This window comes from Ammospiza caudacuta, chromosome 16 (genome assembly GCF_027887145.1).
Source record: "Ammospiza caudacuta isolate bAmmCau1 chromosome 16, bAmmCau1.pri, whole genome shotgun sequence".
Lineage (NCBI taxonomy): Eukaryota > Metazoa > Chordata > Aves > Passeriformes > Passerellidae > Ammospiza > Ammospiza caudacuta.
Window position 1 is genome coordinate 11,899,297 of NC_080608.1, and position 18,517 is coordinate 11,917,813.

Consider the following 18,517-nt stretch of genomic DNA (forward strand, 5'->3'; position numbering starts at 1 on the left):
TGAATGATCAACTAACATAGTTTTAAGGATTTCAGCCTCTTGGGAGATGTAACAAAATAGTGTAATGGCCTCCTTGGATTTTGGAAGACAAACTAACTGAAAATTAGTTACAGCAAAGAGAACAATTACTGCAAGACTGTTAGGATATTTTCTAAGTTCTTCAAAAATAGCTGTGGAGCTGTTCTTTTGAGATATGGTCTCCTTGGTGACTTCCTCAGCTGCACGGGAAGGCCCTCAGATAAGTTTGGTGTTTAACCTATGCATCTTATTAACTTGTTTTCTTCTGAGAGCTTTTGTATTTTATTCATTTGTGATGCACTTGCTCACACACACACATAAGATAACACTGTTGAAGCACAGTCTGTTTATTTCATTGAGATACAAGTAATTTTATCCTGCTCTTGGAGAAACCTATTCCTTTTCCAAGGAAAGCAGCACGCTTCCAAACCTGCATCTTGGAGCAGAAGGGATGTACAAGCTCTGCTAAAGACATGTGTGGCTCTGTAAAATCCTCTGAGAAGCTGCTTCTGCAAAGCTCTGTAGAAATGTCAATACAACCCAGGAAATTATTCTGAAGCAGCAACTGAATGTTCTGCTTACATTTTTTTTAAATTTAATTTTGCCATTCTTGGTACATGCTGGGTGAGGAACCACATGCTATTGACTGTCTCCTCATTTCACCCAAACTTTCACCCCAGTCAGAGGGCTGACACACTGCAGTGTGCAGATCATGTTTTGGAGCTGTTCTTGCTTTGATTTCTCAGCACTAAGAGCTCTGCATCATTCTGATGCAAACTCATGTGCTTTATTGCTGAAATGTCCTCAGAAGGGGCCAAGTCCCAGGAGCCTGAGGAGCTTTTGCCATCACCGTGCTGACCTTCAGAGAAGGATGTCAAAGCACTTTTGAAAAGCATTGAAGAAGGATTCACTGGCCATGTTAGAAGCAAAACAAGGAGCCCAGCCAGAGCATCCCCAGTTCTTTACTAACCGCATGAAATGGCTGGTTTTTATTTTGCCCTGTCTGGTTTCCTGTGGGCTGTGCTTCTGATGGAGAGAGGTGTTCCAATGCCTGTGTGAAGGCTGCTTTCTTGGTTCCATCTTCATCCCCATCCCCATCCCCACACACACGGCTGGTAAGCTGTTCCTCACCTCCCAGCCTGTCCTGTGGATGGGCTGGAAAGAAGGTGAGGAGCAGCCAAGGGGACCGCTCATGGCCCCAGAAGAGGAGCAGCCAAGCACTGCTCCAGGATGCACCAAAATAGGATATTTCATCAGTAGAACAGCTTCAATCTCCTTATGGCCCAGATGGGCAGGCCCCTGGATGGGGTAAGGAAAATTAAAAGGTCCTTTTGGATGCTTTCACCCCATGGTGGAGCTGGATGAGGGGGTGATGATGGAGAGGAGTGGAGATGTCCCCCTTCTGTCCCCTCAGCTGTGTCTCTGCCACTGACGGCTCCTCAGGGGACATTATTTTACTCAGACAAATGGTGCTGATGCCTTCACAGCTCCACCAGGGGTAACGCGGGAGCTGTGCCTGAGCGTTCCTTGAACTCCCGGAGATTTGTTTTCTAAGGGAACGCTCATGAATCCACTCGTGTCCCATTTCCCAGCGAAAGCCTCGTTCAGCCGCGGTGCCGCCCTCGGCTCGCCTGTAACACAGCCACAGCCGCGCCGCCATCTTCCCGCGGGGCCCGCGGCCGCCGGGGCAAGGCGCCACCTGCGGGCTGCCGGCCGCACCGCCAGGGGCCCGCGCGGGGCGGGGGTCGGTGCCGTGAGGGGAAGGGGACTGGGAGGGAGTTTGGTGCCATGATGACAAGGGGGTCCGGTCCGGGGGGTCGGTGCTGTGAGGGGAAGGGGACTGCGAGGGAATTTGGTGCAATGATGACAAGGGGGTCCGGTCCGGAGGGTCAGTGCCATAAGGAGAACCGACCGAGGTTGGGGTTGGGTGCCCGTAGAAGAAGAGGGGTCCTGGGGAGGGGGTGTTGATGCGCTGAGGAGTCTGCGGGGTTTTGGTACCATGAGGAGAAGGAGAGGGGTCGGGGGGTGTTGGTGCCTTGAGAAAAGGCGTCCGGAAAGGGTTCGATTCCCTGAGAAGGGGGCTCAGGGAGTGTCCGATTCCCCTGGTGTGGTGAATGGGGATAGGAAGGCTGGAGACCCCCAGGGCTGAGACCCCCAGGGCCAAGGGGACAGGAGACGATCGTGGATCCTTTGGGGACAGGGCAGGGTGCTGTGTTTCCTTCGGCCAGCAAGCTGCACCAAAGAGAATCTGACTTCACCATGAGAAAATACAGACTTTCATCCTGGATGGAAATGCCACAAGATCCAGCTGTTTCTGAGAGGACACAGGGAAATGCAAACGGACACAAAAGTAAAAATAATAAACCCAAAATATGCTGAAGGCTTGGGCCAGGGCTGGGCTGCCCCAGGGGCAGAGGTGGCCCCAGGAACCAGAGAGCAGCTGCCAGTTATGACTTTATTCATTTTCACATTTAGATATTACAACAAAACTCTTAATGACAAAGGATAACAAGTACTATAGGAGAAGAGGAAAGGAAGCAGTGTTCTAACTGGTTTGATATATAACTGTGAACTTCCAGAGACAGGACTCAACGTGAGTTACAATCACTCACATAACACTCACTGGTAGGAAATCTCACGTGCAAATACCCACACACTCACCCACAGCACACTCACACACACACAGACCATGCTTTGTACTCACACAAAACCCCTGTTTTAGCCTACTTGCTTCAAAGGCAGCCCACTGAAACATTGAATGCTGCTAGAGCAACAACAGGTACCAGGTTAAAATATTGCAATATAAATGTAGTGTTACTTGATACACAGGTTTTTCTTCAGAGACACACGTGTATTTGCAAGTAGGGGACCCCACACTTTGTTTTCAGGAGGGAGGAATGTCCTCTCAACACCAGCACTTTGTAAAGAAAAGTGAGACTGAACACAGAGTGGAAGGAGCCATTTTAAAGGAAGGTGATGATGATAAATAGCTTAGCTTCAACGTTGAGTTCCAGTAAGAAGCCCAAACAAAATGAAACAGAGAGTGCATTTTGAATAGAGCAGGCACAAATATCAAACCCTGGGTTTTAAACATTGAAATACTCCCTTGCTGCTGTGGAAAGAGAGACAACACAAGACATTCTTTCTCACATCTTAAAACCAAAACAGACCAGCTTCACTTCATGCTTATCTGGAGACTGTAAAAATAAAAAGCCAGAAATAATTCAAGAGAATGGGAAGGGCTATCAACTTTGCACATCTAATTTTAGTATACCTTTAGAGAGCAAAAGTACAGTTTTCTCAACAGCTCTTCAATATCCTACCCTTCAGTTGTTCTTCATCAGCAGGAGTGTCTGAAGAGGAGCCAGATTTTGCTCCTATCAGGCTGCATTGTTCATGCAATACTGTTGACACAGACACAATAGGATCTGATTCCACCCCCCATCTAGGTGGTGCAAGAGAGAGAAAATAAACTTCTGTGGAGTTGAATGTTCAAAAATCAGATGACATAGAAGTGCTTTTTCCAGGGTGATGCAGGGGATCATTAGCAATGGTTCTAACAACATAGCCCTTCTCCACAAGGATACTTGTGAGCAATTTAGAGCTACACCTAGAGAAAAAGTGCAGCTGTACTGGCTGGATGTCCATGCTGATGACCAGCCTGGGCACTAAGATGCCTCTGTTCCCTTTCTGCTGAGGAATCCTGCCATGCCCAGCAAATGTCATGCTTTGCTGGCACATACCTATCCCTTACATATGGACAGGGACTAACAGCTACTTTGAAATTCTGTTTTTGAGCTATTATATTGTTCTTGGGGTCTCTCTCAGATGGGGCTGTTTCTAGGCAGAGAATTCTTCATGGAGTACTGGAAACAAGAGAGTCTGGGTCCTGTGGATGCACATCACCCAGTGAGTAGCCTGAATTTAGCTCAGCTGGTCACCTTCTACCCCTGCCAATGCCAGTTAGGAGCATCACTAGTTGCATGCAGCCTTCCTTCAGCCAAGGGAACCACCAGTTCAAAAAGCAGGGCAAGATGAGGGCAGGAGAATTTGATCTGGCCTACACCCTGTTGGCTGTCCTACTTCCTTGTCCTGGCTCTCCAGCAGCTCCTGCCAGAGGATTCTTACTGAGTCGTAACAATTACTTAAAGATGCTTAAATTCCTGGCAGCTTCAGGGGACACCAGTAGAAGTCAGGGAATTCATTGTAATATGCAGTTTCCAATTCCACATCCTGAGCCAGTTTGGCTCAAGCTGGTCTGGTTTTGTGCCTCTTTTTTGCCATGGAAATTGCAGCCATGTCATCCTTCTGACACAAAAAGGGAGTGGAACATTGAACAAGCTGCACAGGCTTAGAGAACCTGAATGACAGGCATGCTTTTCCCATGTGCTAAATAAATCTCCCCATTACACTTGTGTGGAGAGCTATAATTAAGACTTGGCAACTTCATCCACAAGGACTTTCAGGCTTACGTCGGGAAACGCGTAAAACCCTCTGCTGGGAAAGAAATACAGATTGGGAAAGCTGTGCATCTGACAGGAAACACAGTTTTACAAGTCCAAACCCTTGGCTCTGTGACAGAGGTGTGGCCCACAAGCAGTAATTCCCTGGTGCTGAGATGCCCTGGTGCACAGAGCTCTGCCAGCCACGGGCATGTGGGAGAAGAGATGATGACAAGCTGTTCCAAGGAGCCTTTTCACCCAGACTCCTGAGGCGGTGATGTAACCCTGCTCTGTGGCTGAGCTCTTGGATTGGGAGCAGCATGGAAAGAAGTAGGTGGGAAGTGGTGAGGCAGCAGTACAGAAATCTATAGAGAGGGGCTGTGGAGGTTCCCCAGAGCTCTGAATTCACGTGGTATCTCTTAGAAATAGAAGAACAAAGTAAGGAGATGTTTCCTCAGCAAATAACTGTTTCTTAATCCTCTGGAGTCAGGTGTGCTCTGCTGGAAGCTCTGCAAAAGAAACTGGAGAGGAGCCCACTGGATAGAGAGTGCCTCCTTTGAGTCAGGGAACTTGAGAGAGAGGAAAAATCATGGTGCAAACTGTCCATCCAGGAGAATCAGGGCTTGAACCCTGGCAAGGTGCTGGGCTCCATGTGTTCAGTGATGTCAACACATAAGGGGATACAGCCCAGAGCACCTTATTGCTGGAGCACTGTTCCTTCCATTGTTTCCAAAATGCTTTGCAGCAGCTTGAAAATAAACATTTCACTCCCTGCCCTTTTGATCTTTTTCCTCCCAGCAAACTCTATGTTTAGAAGTCAGCTCAAATTAACCTAGCTTTGCTTTAATTTCTCACTTGAGCAACAAATGATCTCAGCACCAATCTGGGAGAAGGAGAAGGCAAGAGCAGCAGACCTGTGAGTAACCTGCTCCCAGCAGAGATCATAAAAGAACCTGTTTTGCACACAGCCTGCAAAAAAATTGCTGTTTATCTCACCTGCAGCACTCTAGCCATCTGCTGATGACCTACTCAGCACTAGCTGTGTTGAGATGGCTAAAATAATCCGAGTGATAAGGCAGATTTCCCCCCAGCAGATATGAGAGGGGTGTGGGTGTTGCTTGCAGAGGAGATGGAGAGGCTGACACCTACTCAGGATGAGCAGCATGCATGAACATTTACAAAGATCCCTCGGGATCTTTCTGTACACCTCTGTAAAATGTCCTGCTCTTGCTGCTAATACCACTAGGGATTTCTTCCCTTTGATTCTGCTCCACAGCTCAGCAGCTGACATCATGATGAGGGGAGGAGGAAGCAATCCAAGGAAAAACATTCAGGCTGCACACCAGGAAGAAACTTGAGACTAAGACAGATCTATTTATATCTGACCTGAAATGGGCTTTCTGAATGGGAAGCTGATCTGAGCGGAGGCTGGATGTTAGGCAGAAGGTGCCATAGTGCTGAACACAGGCACCCACTCTCAGCAGAATGCATCTGTCTGAGGTGCAGCAATAAAAGAAATATGAGGAATCAGTGATGTGCTCTCTCCAGCTGTGGCACAGGGAAGCTGCAGCTGGAGGTGCTGCACGGTTCATGCTGCGGTTCCAAGGACATTGGTGCTCCCCGTCCGTTTGGGGTAGGTTCCCGGTTGGGTTTGGGCAAAGGTTGAAGGAGAAGCTCTGGGTGACCCTGATGACATGCCTGGAGGGCCTTGCAGTTGCCTCCAGGGCCTGGTGCCATTAGTACTGCTCGGAGAAGAAGGAAGCGTGGAGAGTGGGGGGACTGGCCCCCTCTCCAGGCGGGGTGCAGCTGCCATCCTCAGAGTGTTCCGACAGCTCCCCGTATTCACTGTTGTAAAAAGTCTGGCCTCCGACTTGGGACCCGTACGACGGCCGACATCTGCCCCGCAGGTCTGACTGCTCCCCTGACAGCTCCATGGTCCGACTGGGCCCTTTACTGCTGTGAGGTAGAGAGACACAGAATTAACCTGGGCACTCCCAGAAAGCCTCTGTCCTGCTTAGAGAAATCCCAGCTTCTGAAAATCTCATCTTCTAATGCATGCAGCAGAGACAGGGTCGGGAATGGACTTGCACCTCCATTTCAAAGCACAAAACCAGGCCTTGCTCCAATAAGCACAGCCTGTTTGTTTTGTGACAAATCTACACATATCCTGGAACACTTACTTCAGCTGTCCCAGATACCTTTGTGATACCTTCTAGATACAGGGAAGGGTTGGGATCCCAATGAGTAGGGAGAGACAAGAGACATTACATTAATTGCTTGTAGACCTGGCAGGAATAACAGAAATTGATACAAACCAACTGCCAGGATGGGGGAAAGGAAACAAAGGAAGATGATGAAGATGTGGACGAAAGTCTTATGTCCCATCTCAGTGCCTGCCAATACCAGGTGACTGTCAAGAAATCACAAGAGCAGGGGCAGGGACACACTCAAGAAGTTTAAGGCTAGTGTTTTCCAGGAGATGGGATACCAAGTGTCTGAAACAACAGGAACATGCCTTAGGGAAAAGAGGACAAGGACAAGAAGCAGGAGACGGTTTGATACAAGAGCAGACAGGCCACAGGGCTATGGCTAAGAGAAAAGACAATGACCAGTCCAATCTGATGTTGGGAGGCAGAGGAGGTGAGGAAGAGTCTTGGGACTGGCCTTGTCTACATATGAGGTGACATGGCTTGCTCAACACACTGTCACAGAGACAAGGTCTCAGCCTGCTCTGGCAGAGATGGGCTGTACAGGTTCTCACCCAGTTTCAAAGCCTGGGTCAAGGACATAACCATCCATAACATCCTCAGCCCTGAGAGTGCCAGCTCAACCTACCAGACTCCATGTCAGCATGTGGGAATTCCTAAGACCTGCCCCATCCTTGCACCATCACATCATGACCCTGTACCCCATGGGTCAGAGCTGAGGGAGGAGGGTTTCTGCCCATCCCATCTGCCACTGCTTGAGCAAGCCCTAATAAATTTCACCAGAAAATGTCAATAAGCATTAACAGTCTCATTAACACCATCACTCTGCTGTGCCTCATTATCTTAACAGGCACATTCTCATTGATGGGCACAGTTTATATTTTTAAACCCTAGAAAACAGCAGGCTTGTCTGCTCTTCCTGTGTTTTGCCTCTCATTAAGGAGTGCATGGACTTATCTGGCTCAGGGCCCACAGCTGAAAGTTCCAAGCAGTGCAGCCTATGGGAAGATACCAGGAGCTGCCTCCTGGTCTCACTGCCTTTGGCAGCAGTGGCTAGGCTTAAGGAGTACCTGAATCCACCTTCTTTTCTGTGTCGGTTTTCTATCCTCTCAAATTCCTCAGATGCCAGAACCATCCCACTGTCTGTCTGATTGTCCTGGAAGGAAGCAACAGGAGTTATCAGTAACATCCCTGTCAACTGATCAGAATGGGAAGGGAGGAGAAATCATTCAGGAGATGAGATCCTGTGTATGTGTGATGGGGAAAAAGGGGTAGGAGCACTTTACCAGCATGCTCCATAGTTTTGCTGTATCTGATTTTCTTAGGTACCTTCTTAAAAGCAGAACATAAAAAGGTAAGATTTGTGTGCATAGTTCAGTGCCATTTTTGGGGAATAAAAAAAGAGTGCTACCTGTCTGTAAGATGTATTACCATTAAATCTGCGAGAGGTGATATTTTCCTCTGAGACAAAAGCTATGACTTCAGTTCTGCTGCTAGAGGAGATATCAGTACCAGTCCAGTCCAGAGAGACCTGGAGGGTCCCTACTGCTCACTGCCATATGGATCAAGATACTGGAGCTGCAGATAAACACTCTGGGTTTCCTAAGTCCTGGCAGGATTTCAGTGTGCTTAATCAGGCTGTGTTCACAGATTTGAGAGGGTGAAGAGCAGGCTCTTCTCTGAGGTCCTTTATAGTCCCCCCATTTGCATATCTAACTTCCCTATTCCCCACTAAGAGAAACCCCTGTGTGCCAGATGAAGAAATGAACGTGCATAGGACTGGATGGACCGAACAGGAATGACACACAGACTGACATAAAATAGAAGTGATCTTCCCTCCACAGTCTTAACCGTAAAGGTGTCAGAAAAGACTGCCCCCCACTCAAATCCCCACACCTACTCACCGGGTGTGCCTTGTACATTGTGTGTGTCATGGGAAACTCTTCAAATGTCTTTATCCTGGATGGACACCTGATCTGATTTCCTCCCGTCAAACAACCAGGGAACGAGACACAGTTGTAGTATCTGCCAACAGAAGCACATAGGACTCAGTAAAGGCAAGAGTCAATGTCCTGAATGAACAGAACCTGAACTCAACCTCCTCACTGGGCAACCAAAGTATGCAGGGAGGAGGATGACCCAAGTGGTGGATGTGGGGAGGGTAATGAGGTCACCTTAGACCTCTTAACCCCATACTACTTCTGCAGTGAAGACTAGACTGACTGAATCAGGCCCCAATAACCTCTCCACATGCGATAAGGAGAAAATGTCATATAGATCCCAGGCATCACATCTTCATAGTTCATCAGAGAGGAGAGGCCTGGGACTAATTGTTTGGGTCAGTTAGGAACAGATAGGATGAAGCTCCTTACATGATACACTGGCAGCATTGCTGGAGGAGAAGAAGGAATGTGATAGGCTTACAAACCAGCACTTCCTCATGAGCAAAATAAAGTAATTTTGCTTCTATAAACAAGAAGCTATGGCCTAAATTCTTGGATCACACCTTACCACCTGGGATTTTCCAAACATCTGGGTTCTCCCCATATCCCCCTGGCTCCCTTACAGGCCAGGCTGCTTGCTGCCTGCTGGGCTCTCTCTGCCCTTTTTGCAGGGGATTCACCTTGCTGCTAGGCTGTGGCAGCGTATCCTCATGTCAAAGTCCTCTTCATCTGAGTTTTGCTGGGCAGAGGAAGGCACCTGGGAGAAACCATCATCTTCTGAGCTGTGAGAGTCGTTCAGCGGGATGTAATCTTTCCCTTCCTGGTAGGAAGAACAGTAAACGGCCTTACTAGAAGGGGAAGACTTTCCCACAAGAAAAGGCTCCACAGGCAGAAGCTGTAAGAGCTGGGAAGGAAAATTTCTGGTTTATAAATTTTATTTCTCTAGGACAAAATATCTGCCTGAAGATTTTTATGACCTTTGTGTTAAGTAGCTGTGAGTGATGCATGGAGGTGTGTGTGAGCAGGAGAACAACTGCCATAATAATCCCATAATTCTCCAGTTTACATGGGCAGAGTACTGTGCTCCAGGGCAATGTCATTTGTGGCTTAGTCATGTCTGTGCTGGGAACCAGTGCTGAAAGGTTAAAGTCAGGAACATCAGGATGAGACAAGCATTTAGCTATCATTTTCTGAAAGAGAACATCAAGAAAAACTTAAAATCAGAGCTGCACGCTCATCACAGTTAAATGTCCTGGTGAGTTACCACATGGAAGTGATTAGTAATGCATTCAAAGAAATCTGTATTACTGACTGCTGTAATGTACCAGTTGTTTGCTTCACATGGCCCTGACATTTCCATCTGAGGACAGAGTTTCAGAAACCCTGGTCAAGTCCTGGTTTTCATTATGCAGGCGTGTGGGAGGGCCTTGACTCAGCTGAAGAATTTCAAATAATCATCTGGGGATTAGGATGGAAGTTACTAGAATGACGACTGAGAGGACTTCTGCCCTGCAAGGAGCAGAGTTTTATGAGGATGCAGCTAAAAGGCTGTTGCATAAATGACTTCTCTAACAGCTCTGGGAAATAGACCTCTGACCCTGGAATCTCTGTGTTATTGTTGGCCTACACAAATGTGTTGCATTGACCATGGAGTCAGCTGAGGGCACAGTGAGGGAGCTGGTGATGACAGAAGAAAGAGCTGTCTGGAGCAGAGCAGGGACACAGAGAGGTTTTCACCTGCTGGACATTTTCCTGAAGAAGGTTCCCCAGTATCTCCACAAGGTCGGAGAAAGTCGGTCTCTCCTTGGGATCACCGTGCCAGCAGCTCAGCATTATACGGTAGCTGCCAAGAAGAGATGCTGGTTTTGCACCACAGAAATCCCCTCCTGCCCCACTCCACAGCTCCCACCCACATGGTGTCCACTGGCACTGCCAGTTCCTGCACTGTGAGGAAAGCTTGGCCCCCCAGCACACTGGCCAGGTGGAATTACTGGCAGGGTGTTGGTTTGTTATGCACTTATAACAGGGAGCAAGGAGCTAATTCAGACCCCTCTGATGCCCTTCAGAGCAGGAAAGCACAGTGCACACTGACAGACCCATCCCAGCACAGGCATGCAAGGACACTAGAGACCCCTGATCAGAACCCACCTGCCTTGCTCTCCAGGTAATGGCCTAGAGGGAAGGATGTGCTGGCTCATCCTATATCCTGGCTAAAGGTCAGGCATCCCAGAGAGGGGCCTGTTCTCTCTGTGCTGGGATGTGATAGGTTTCTGCCCTCCCACAGAGGCCCCTGCTCTGACCAATGCTGGAATCCTTGAGGTTTCTGACTCACATTTCTGCTGTGGCATACTCTGGGGCTCTCATCCTGGTACCATCTTTGAGCCTCTGGCAGAACTCCTCATTGATCTGGACTCCAGGATATGGAGATGCCCCTAAAAAAGGTTCAAAGAAAGGTGGGAACATGAAATGTGCCATCAGAAACCAGTCCTTTTGAGACTGCCCTTCATCCCAGAACACTGAGAGGTGTGGTCACTACTCATACACAGCCCAATCCTTGGTGCTGCCTGAGTCAGGCTTCTCTGCCTCAGTGAGCTGGAGGCCACCTCTGCATCCTTGTGTCCCCATCACTCTGTTCATGGGTGGACATAGCTCTACATTTTTTTTGCCTACATTGTGTCACTTCCCATGAGTCCTTAGATGTGCTTCAGAATGTCTGTCATGCACAGACTCACCCACAAACTGCTACGTGGGTAGAGGTGTCTCCCTGAGCAGCACAAGACCCTCATTAGGACTCACCTAGTGAGAAGATTTCCCAGAGGAGGACCCCAAAAGACCAGACATCGCTCTGGGTAGTGTAGACCTTGTCAAAGATGCTTTCTGGAGCCATCCACTTCAGTGGGAGACGGGCCTGCAGGAGGGAGAGGCAAGGCAAAAATGTTCAGTTGGGAACATGTCCCAGGACAGCCCTTCTGGTAGCAAAGGGATGAAATGGATGAAAGGAAATCAGAGCCAATAGCCCTGCTCCTCTCTCCATGGAGGAATTGGTTGGTCAGAGAGAGGGACAGAGACACTGAAAAGGAGTTGAAAGAGTATAAGGAAGAGTAAGTTAATGACAGGCTGAGGGGTAGAAGGAAGGAGACAGAGATCTGCTGATGAAGGAGGACAGGACTTGTGTCATTGGTCCAATGGCTTCTGGTCCCAGCTATGCAAGTAATTCCATTCCTGCTTTTTCATCTCTTCATCAAGGGTCCCTAAACTGTAAAGGGTTTGAGAAAATGGCACTCACACTGCCTTTCCTGACATAGTCAGGGTCCTTGTAGATGTCTCTGGCCAGGCCGAAGTCACAGATCTTTACCACGTTGTTTTCTGACAGCAGGATATTGCGAGCTGCCAGGTCTCTGTGGATGCACTGAGGGAACACAAAGAGGAAGGGACAAAATGAGAAAGAGAGAAACCACAATCAGAAAGTGCCCAGCACCTCCCTTCCTCATAAACCTGAGCTGTAATGGGAGAATTGTGGAAATGGAAAGAAGCTAAAGATAAAATTTCAAAAAGGGCTGGTTAAGAAGAGGTTGAAATGCAACTTTGTGCACACACATCTGTCTCAGATTTCTTGAGGAGTGTGAGGCAGATCACTGAATCTCTCTGTGTGTCATCTAAAAGGTGGCTGTGGTAAGGTCTCTCTCATCAGGCATGCACAAGAGATCAAGTGAGCAAAGGAAAGGCTGAACTGAACTCACCTTTCGGGACGCCAGGAATTCCATGCCACGTGCTACCTGGAAGCTGTAGCAGATGAGGTCTTCCATTGTCAAGGGACTTTGCCACAAGTCATCCACTGTTCAGAAGTAATAGAAAATGATTAGACAATTGGCAATCTGTTGTCCTCCTTGCCTCTCTCTGGGACTGCAGGATACAGACAGATTCTCAGTGAAACACAGTTCTCAGTCCTAACTGGAGTAATCAGCTCAACTCCAAGATTTTCTGCTTATGTGGCAGAAGGCACAAAGCAGGAACCTGCTCAAGTGTGAGGAGAAAGAGTCCAGCTTCCAGCACATGTCAGTGAGACAGAGTTGTGGGGAACAGGACTGGAAGGGGCTTTGAAGGTCAGCTCAGTATTTCTGTCCTAGGGAGGACTCAACAAGATCCCCCTCAGTTCTCCTTTCTTCAGGCTAAAATACCCAAAGGGATTTAATTCTCCCTTCTGGGTTTGACACCAGAAGACACAGCAGATGACACAATAGCCCTGTTTGGGGAATTTCCATCCAACAGTGATCAGTTCCAAGGCTGGGGCCCCACTCCCCACTGATATTCCCTGCCCATTCCCCAAGCTGGCCAAGTCTGGCATGGTTTTGGTGGTCCAGGTGGGGAGCTGGTGCCAAGGCTGCAGTGTTACCTTCCTGGATGGGCAGCGCTGGGCGGCTCTTGTGCAGCAGGAAGCGGTGGAAGATGGCACTGTCGCTGGTCCCCGAGCGGCTCCTCCTGTCTGCTCTCACTGCCTCTACGATGGACTGCACCTGAATACGCAGCCTGGGAGACTTCTCCTGCCAGGGGACAAACCAAAACCCTCAGCAGGCAATGCACACTGTAACCCCTGCATCCATGAGCTGCACAGTCTCTTCCTGTTCTTATACTGTAATTCTGGCCTGGAAGCATCTACCATTGCAGAAAGAAGGACAGAGCCTTTCTTTGTCACCTTGTCAGATCATCTATTAGGCTGCATGCCTTCCTTCCCTAGACATGGGACAGGTCCCTAGGGGCAAAGGAAGCTACTCACCCTGTAAGGACTGAATCCTTCCCTCTTGGTCCGCAGGTAGTTGGAGAGGTTTCCATACTTGCAGAACTCAACAATTACCATGAGTGGACCTGGTGAGAAGAGACCAAAGGTTAAGGCTAGAAGTAAGGGCTTGAGTTGGTCAGAATTTGCCACAACTTGTGTTATGTGCAGCCCTACTGAGCTGTGACAACTGCTCTAAGTGCACACAAACACACCAATATCTTCCCCCAGGTCCCTGTGATTTCACACGTGGACAGCAAAACCACTCAAGGGACAAGCTCTGATTTTTGGGAGCAGCACAGCCTGCTGCCCTGGGATATTTACCATTGGGTTTGGTACAGGCACCCAGCAAATTCACCACGTTGAGGTGATTCCCGATGTGAATGAGGATCTTCAGCTCTGACATCAGAGCCTTGTGCTCGCTGGCAGTAGCTCCCTCTGGAAACACACAGACCATGTCATGACACCTCCTCAGACTTTTCACTCCCCCTCACCACTCTCCTCTAGCAGCATGTTAATATGAGTCTTGCTGAGGGGGCTGTGACCTCAAAGCCTCGGAACATTTTGTTATTGCATGTTCCCACGTGAAATGTTGAGCCTTGTCTGCAGATCCCAGGATCCCTGCTGTAACATGTGGGGTGCTCTCTGTAAATGCAGGGACCCAGAACAAAGAACAACATAATCTGTGTCCAACAAATTTTTTCTTTATGATAGTTGTGCAGTGAAAAACATCACTTGAGACTTTCATTGGTATGCACCCGTTTGAATCTCTGCCCTTTTGGCCTCCAAACAGAGATAACGAGCCATGAAACAATTTGAAAGAAAATTAGGAACAAAAGATATCTGATTCTTTTTATCACAATTGAAGATAGGAGCTGTCTCAACTCAAACCCAGATATCTTTTGATGATTTCTCTTCAGTAGCAAACACAGTGTCATGCTCCTGCCATATCTCTGTACTGCATCTTCTCTCAAGTGTCCATCAGTTCTTGACCTCTGTTTTACACAGGGTGTGTTCTCTGGTTTTGTGTGCCTTTTTCATACTTCTTACCCTCCCCATGCGCATTTTGTCTTACTTGAGAGTTTGTAAATTTAGCCTGGAAGACTATCCTGGAAGAAGTATCCTCTTGAGCTGCAGCTGATGGGCCAGGTGAGAGCCTTGCCTCAAAAAATTGTAAAGCAGCCTTGCTCCCCAGGCTCCCCACTGCTGTGCAGATGATCTGTACACTTACAACAGCAAATACTGCTCAGATGAGCCATTACATGATTTCCATGTACAGGCTACTTCTGGCCAGAGACTGCCTCAGTATTTTGTTTGGTGCCAGATTACAGAATAATGTTTTGGATGCCTGTTTGAAAGCATGGCTATAAAAGTTTAAAATCTCACTCTAGATAGACCAGGCTTTGGGTGCAAAGCCAATTTAGCCCTCAGAACTGGATAAGAGCTGCAACCTACTTCCTTACCCAGCCCTGGATCTGGCCCATAAACACAAAATACAGGCAAATTTGGAAGAAGGCAATTGGGAGCAACACTTCTTTCAGTGGCATGCCAAAGAGGGACTCTGGATTCTTGTTAGGCCTTTGAGACAGATTTTATTCTTTGCCTCTGCAGACAGCTAAATTTCCTTGAAAGCTGAGTTCCAGAAGTCCTTGCTGTCAGTTCTGCCACTTCAGCCCCTCAGTGCAGCTGAATGGAGCCAAAGAGGATCAACTGTGTTGAGGCCAAGAAGCCATTAATTAAACTCCAGGCATTTACAGGGTGAATGTTCCATGGCAGGTGCCTCATTAATTGCTGTCTACACACATTGCCTGTTTTGCTTCACTGTTCCCATACCTTTCAGCATTTTGACTGCTACAGTCTCACAGCTGTTACTTTTATTGATCCCAAATGCAGATGCTTCCACCACCTTCCCAAAGGCACCATGACCCAGGACTTTACCTATGGACAAGGAGAATAAATGTGAAGAAAGGCAGATGCAGAAAAGGGAGAATAGAATGAAGGAAAACAAAAATCCCAACAGGAAATCATGGGAAGAAGAAAGAAAAAACATCATAAAGGAAAAGGAAGGAGTGGAACATGTGCCCTTTCAGGTGGCTGCTTGCTGTGTTGGTGAGAATAAGAGAAAGGACGATGGGAGGAACTGAGACAGAGCTGGCATGAACAAAGCAGAGGAAGGAAATGGCCATGCAGAAGTGAGGGGCTGTTTGTTGTCCTCAAGCAACAAGTTGTTGTGTGTGGGAAAGGTAAATGACCCCTGGCAGCACAGCAGCCAGGACTAATGTCACTGCTTTGTGCCTCAAAGGTAGCCTGCTGCTCTTTAAAGGGAAGAGGCTGCAGGTAGGTGTCCCAACATGAGGAAAATAATGGATGCAATCCTGGTCCTGAACTTGGGGTACCTGCTGTAAACTGGGCTGTTCTGTCCAGACTCTCACTTGGAAAATATGGGGATGTGTCTTAAACTATGCCCGGGGGTCTCCTGTTTTCACCAATATCTGTGTGGGATAACAGTTGGTTCAGACCTGTCTACAGTCAGTCCTAAAGAGATTTCCCAGGCACAGCTGGGCTTTAGGGACAGCCTGGGGAAAAGGATGGGAAGCCTGAGGCAGAGAGAAGGCATGAAATGCACAGAGGTGTGTTAAGAAGGGCGAGTTTGTAGGGCTGGTGGGAAGCCCTGGCTGCAGCGTGCAGGGGGAGGGAGGGTCTGGCTCACCCAGGCGCAGGCGGTCTCGGGGGAATTCCCACTTGCTGGAATCATAGGGCAGGTACTCGCACTGCTCCTCCAAGGGCACCTCGCCAGGGTCCATGATGATGGAGAGGTAGCCTGTCTTGATGTCTGCGTGGGCTGGCTGCAGGAAACCAGCCAACACCAAGGGTGAGGAGGTGCCCTCCTTGCCCTGGGTGCTGACTCCCAGATGGGATTTGGATTCCTTGCCTGCCTTGACCTCTTACCCCCTCAAGCAAAGGCCATCCCCCATCACCTCCTTTACCTCAGCCCTTACTCACCCTGTCCTTGGCAGTGAGAGCACTGGAAGCATCACTCAATCACCTCCTTTTACCAGGTGCTCTCATGCAGCCCCACATCACAGCACTGGTGTTGCCCCAAGCCCTGATATGCCACCCTCCCTGCCTGGGGCAGTGACAGTCACGTACCCTTTTGATGTTGCAGAAGATGAGGATAAGTAAGATCCAGAAGAAAACAGCAATAACTCCAGTGCCAATCAGGATGACAATCTCTACATTGGTCCTGTCATCAGAGCCTGTGGGATGGAAAGGCAATCACAGCTTCAGAGATTCCCATTCTATGCTCCAACTCAGCCATTCCTTATGGCCTGCAGCAGGATGTGGGGTGACTGGAGACATGTTTGCCTGAGCTAAACATGCTCTGCACTATGCTCTCCTATGAGAGCATCATGCCACCAGCAAGGGCAGGGGGCTTTCACTGCCTCCCACTGTCACAGGGAAGAGGCATGGGAGCTTGGCCATAATTCCTGTTCCACCCCTTCACATCCCCAGGGGAGCTGTGGCTGCTGGTACCTTCCACGGAGACACTGGCTGAGGAGTTCACACAGCCCTTAGCATTGCAGACGCTGCACAGGTAGAGCCCAGCATCCTCCTCCCTCACCCTCTGGATGCTCAGCCTCTGGTTGAAGTCTGCCAGGTCGATCCCTGTAAGGCACAGAGGGTTGTCATGGTCACTGACAGAGAGGGAAGATTAGTGCACTGGTCTCAGGCTCAAGTCCATGAGCATTTTTTGGCTGATTCATTTTAGATGGCAGAATGACATCACACCAGCTGGTAGAGACTCTTCTCTTGATGGCCCCAGAAAAAACCTGGAGGGCCTCTCCCCAGGCAGTGTATGGGGGTTACAAATCCCCCACTGAACATGCTGAATATAGGGACAGTGCCCAGGCAGTCCAGTTGGTGTCTCAAGTTCTGCTTCACCCTCAGAACCTGTTCCTTTCCCTCTGCAATGTGCCTGGATCCTTCGCATGTCCTTTCCATGAAATCTGGGTCGGTGCCTGCACAATCAGAGACACCAGGCACTGGGCTGAGAGTAAGAACATGAATGATTTCTCTCCCCCTGCTCTCCAGCTGAATGTGCACAAGCACAGACAGTGTTGAGCTGGGCCCTAGGGCACAGACTTGGCCAGTGAGAATGCATCAAATTAGGACAGAATGTGATTAAAACCAGGCTCTGGCTGATTCAGAGTACGGCTGCCTTTATCTGGGGACAGCAAGTCCCAGAACCCAGCAGTGTTCAGCTCTCCAGCTGCTGTACAAACTGCCCTGCCTGTGATCCACCCCCAGCCCACTGTACCTGACACTTCTTGCACCAGTTTCTCGTCTTTGTACCAGCTGATTTCAGGAACGTGGTTGCCGTCCACTTTACAGCGCATCTCAATGGAGTCGCTGACGTTCACCCAAATGTCTGTCAGGTTCTGCTTGAGGCGGGGGATCTCCAGGGCTGGAGGAGCAGCACAAAGAGGAGGAGGGGAAAACGGGAAACTGATTGATCAAGAGAATATCTGTGTTCCTGGGGGCCTTTGGGTCTCTGACCCCTGCTGAAGGTGTCTTGAGAACCCATGTGCCCTGCCTTTGCCACCTTGAGTTTAGCTTGCTTGTGTGGCTTTCCCTGGGGATGGCCTGGGAAGCTGATGGCAGCAAGAGCACCAGCTCTCCTGTGTCACTCCCGCCAGCCCTGTGGACCCTCACCCTGCACAGAGATGTATTTCTTGTGGCAGTGTTTCTCCCGGGTCTTCCTGTTCTGCACCTCACACACATAATCCCCCTCCTCATCCAGGGAGATGTTGGGGATGGTGAGCAGCAAGGTCGCATCGTTGGAGTCGGGCTGGAAGCGCAGCTCCCCCTGCATCTTGGTGGCATAGTGGTGGACGTTCTTACAGTCCAGCACCAGGGGGTTGCCCTCTTCATCGTGGAGCTTGGAGAGGTTCAGCCGATACCACTGCAGGTTCTCATAGGTGTAGTTGTCTGCATTGCAGCTCAGCTGTAGGTCCTGCCCCTCTATGGGCTCTTCTGAGGGCTGGGACTCAATCTCGAACCCGTCTGGAATGGCTTTCAGGAAGGAAATGAACATGTGAATGAGTTTTCATGGCTGAGCTGCCAGACACAATG

The 18,517-nt window shown here is 49.1% G+C and overlaps 1 protein-coding gene across 2 annotated transcripts in view; it reads right to left on the reverse strand.

Annotated features, from left to right (window-relative positions):
* Positions 1-2,391: 2,391 nt before the first annotated feature.
* The window catches only part of FLT4 (fms related receptor tyrosine kinase 4), a 57,088-nt gene continuing 40,962 nt past the window's right edge, over positions 2,392-18,517 (reverse strand). For both annotated transcript variants that reach the window (XM_058815210.1, XM_058815209.1), the window contains exons 13-30: positions 18,098-18,457; positions 17,703-17,849; positions 16,919-17,050; positions 16,535-16,641; positions 16,095-16,230; positions 15,218-15,322; positions 13,709-13,822; positions 13,385-13,473; positions 13,004-13,151; positions 12,351-12,445; positions 11,897-12,019; positions 11,407-11,518; positions 10,943-11,042; positions 10,348-10,453; positions 9,291-9,430; positions 8,572-8,692; positions 7,738-7,823; positions 2,392-6,416 (exon numbers count right to left, since the gene is read on the reverse strand). In XM_058815210.1, coding sequence (XP_058671193.1) covers positions 6,197-6,416; positions 7,738-7,823; positions 8,572-8,692; positions 9,291-9,430; positions 10,348-10,453; positions 10,943-11,042; positions 11,407-11,518; positions 11,897-12,019; positions 12,351-12,445; positions 13,004-13,151; positions 13,385-13,473; positions 13,709-13,822; positions 15,218-15,322; positions 16,095-16,230; positions 16,535-16,641; positions 16,919-17,050; positions 17,703-17,849; positions 18,098-18,457 — 2,441 coding nt within the window. In that variant the 3' untranslated portion in view covers positions 2,392-6,196. The remainder of the gene's footprint in view (positions 6,417-7,737; positions 7,824-8,571; positions 8,693-9,290; positions 9,431-10,347; positions 10,454-10,942; positions 11,043-11,406; positions 11,519-11,896; positions 12,020-12,350; positions 12,446-13,003; positions 13,152-13,384; positions 13,474-13,708; positions 13,823-15,217; positions 15,323-16,094; positions 16,231-16,534; positions 16,642-16,918; positions 17,051-17,702; positions 17,850-18,097; positions 18,458-18,517) is intronic.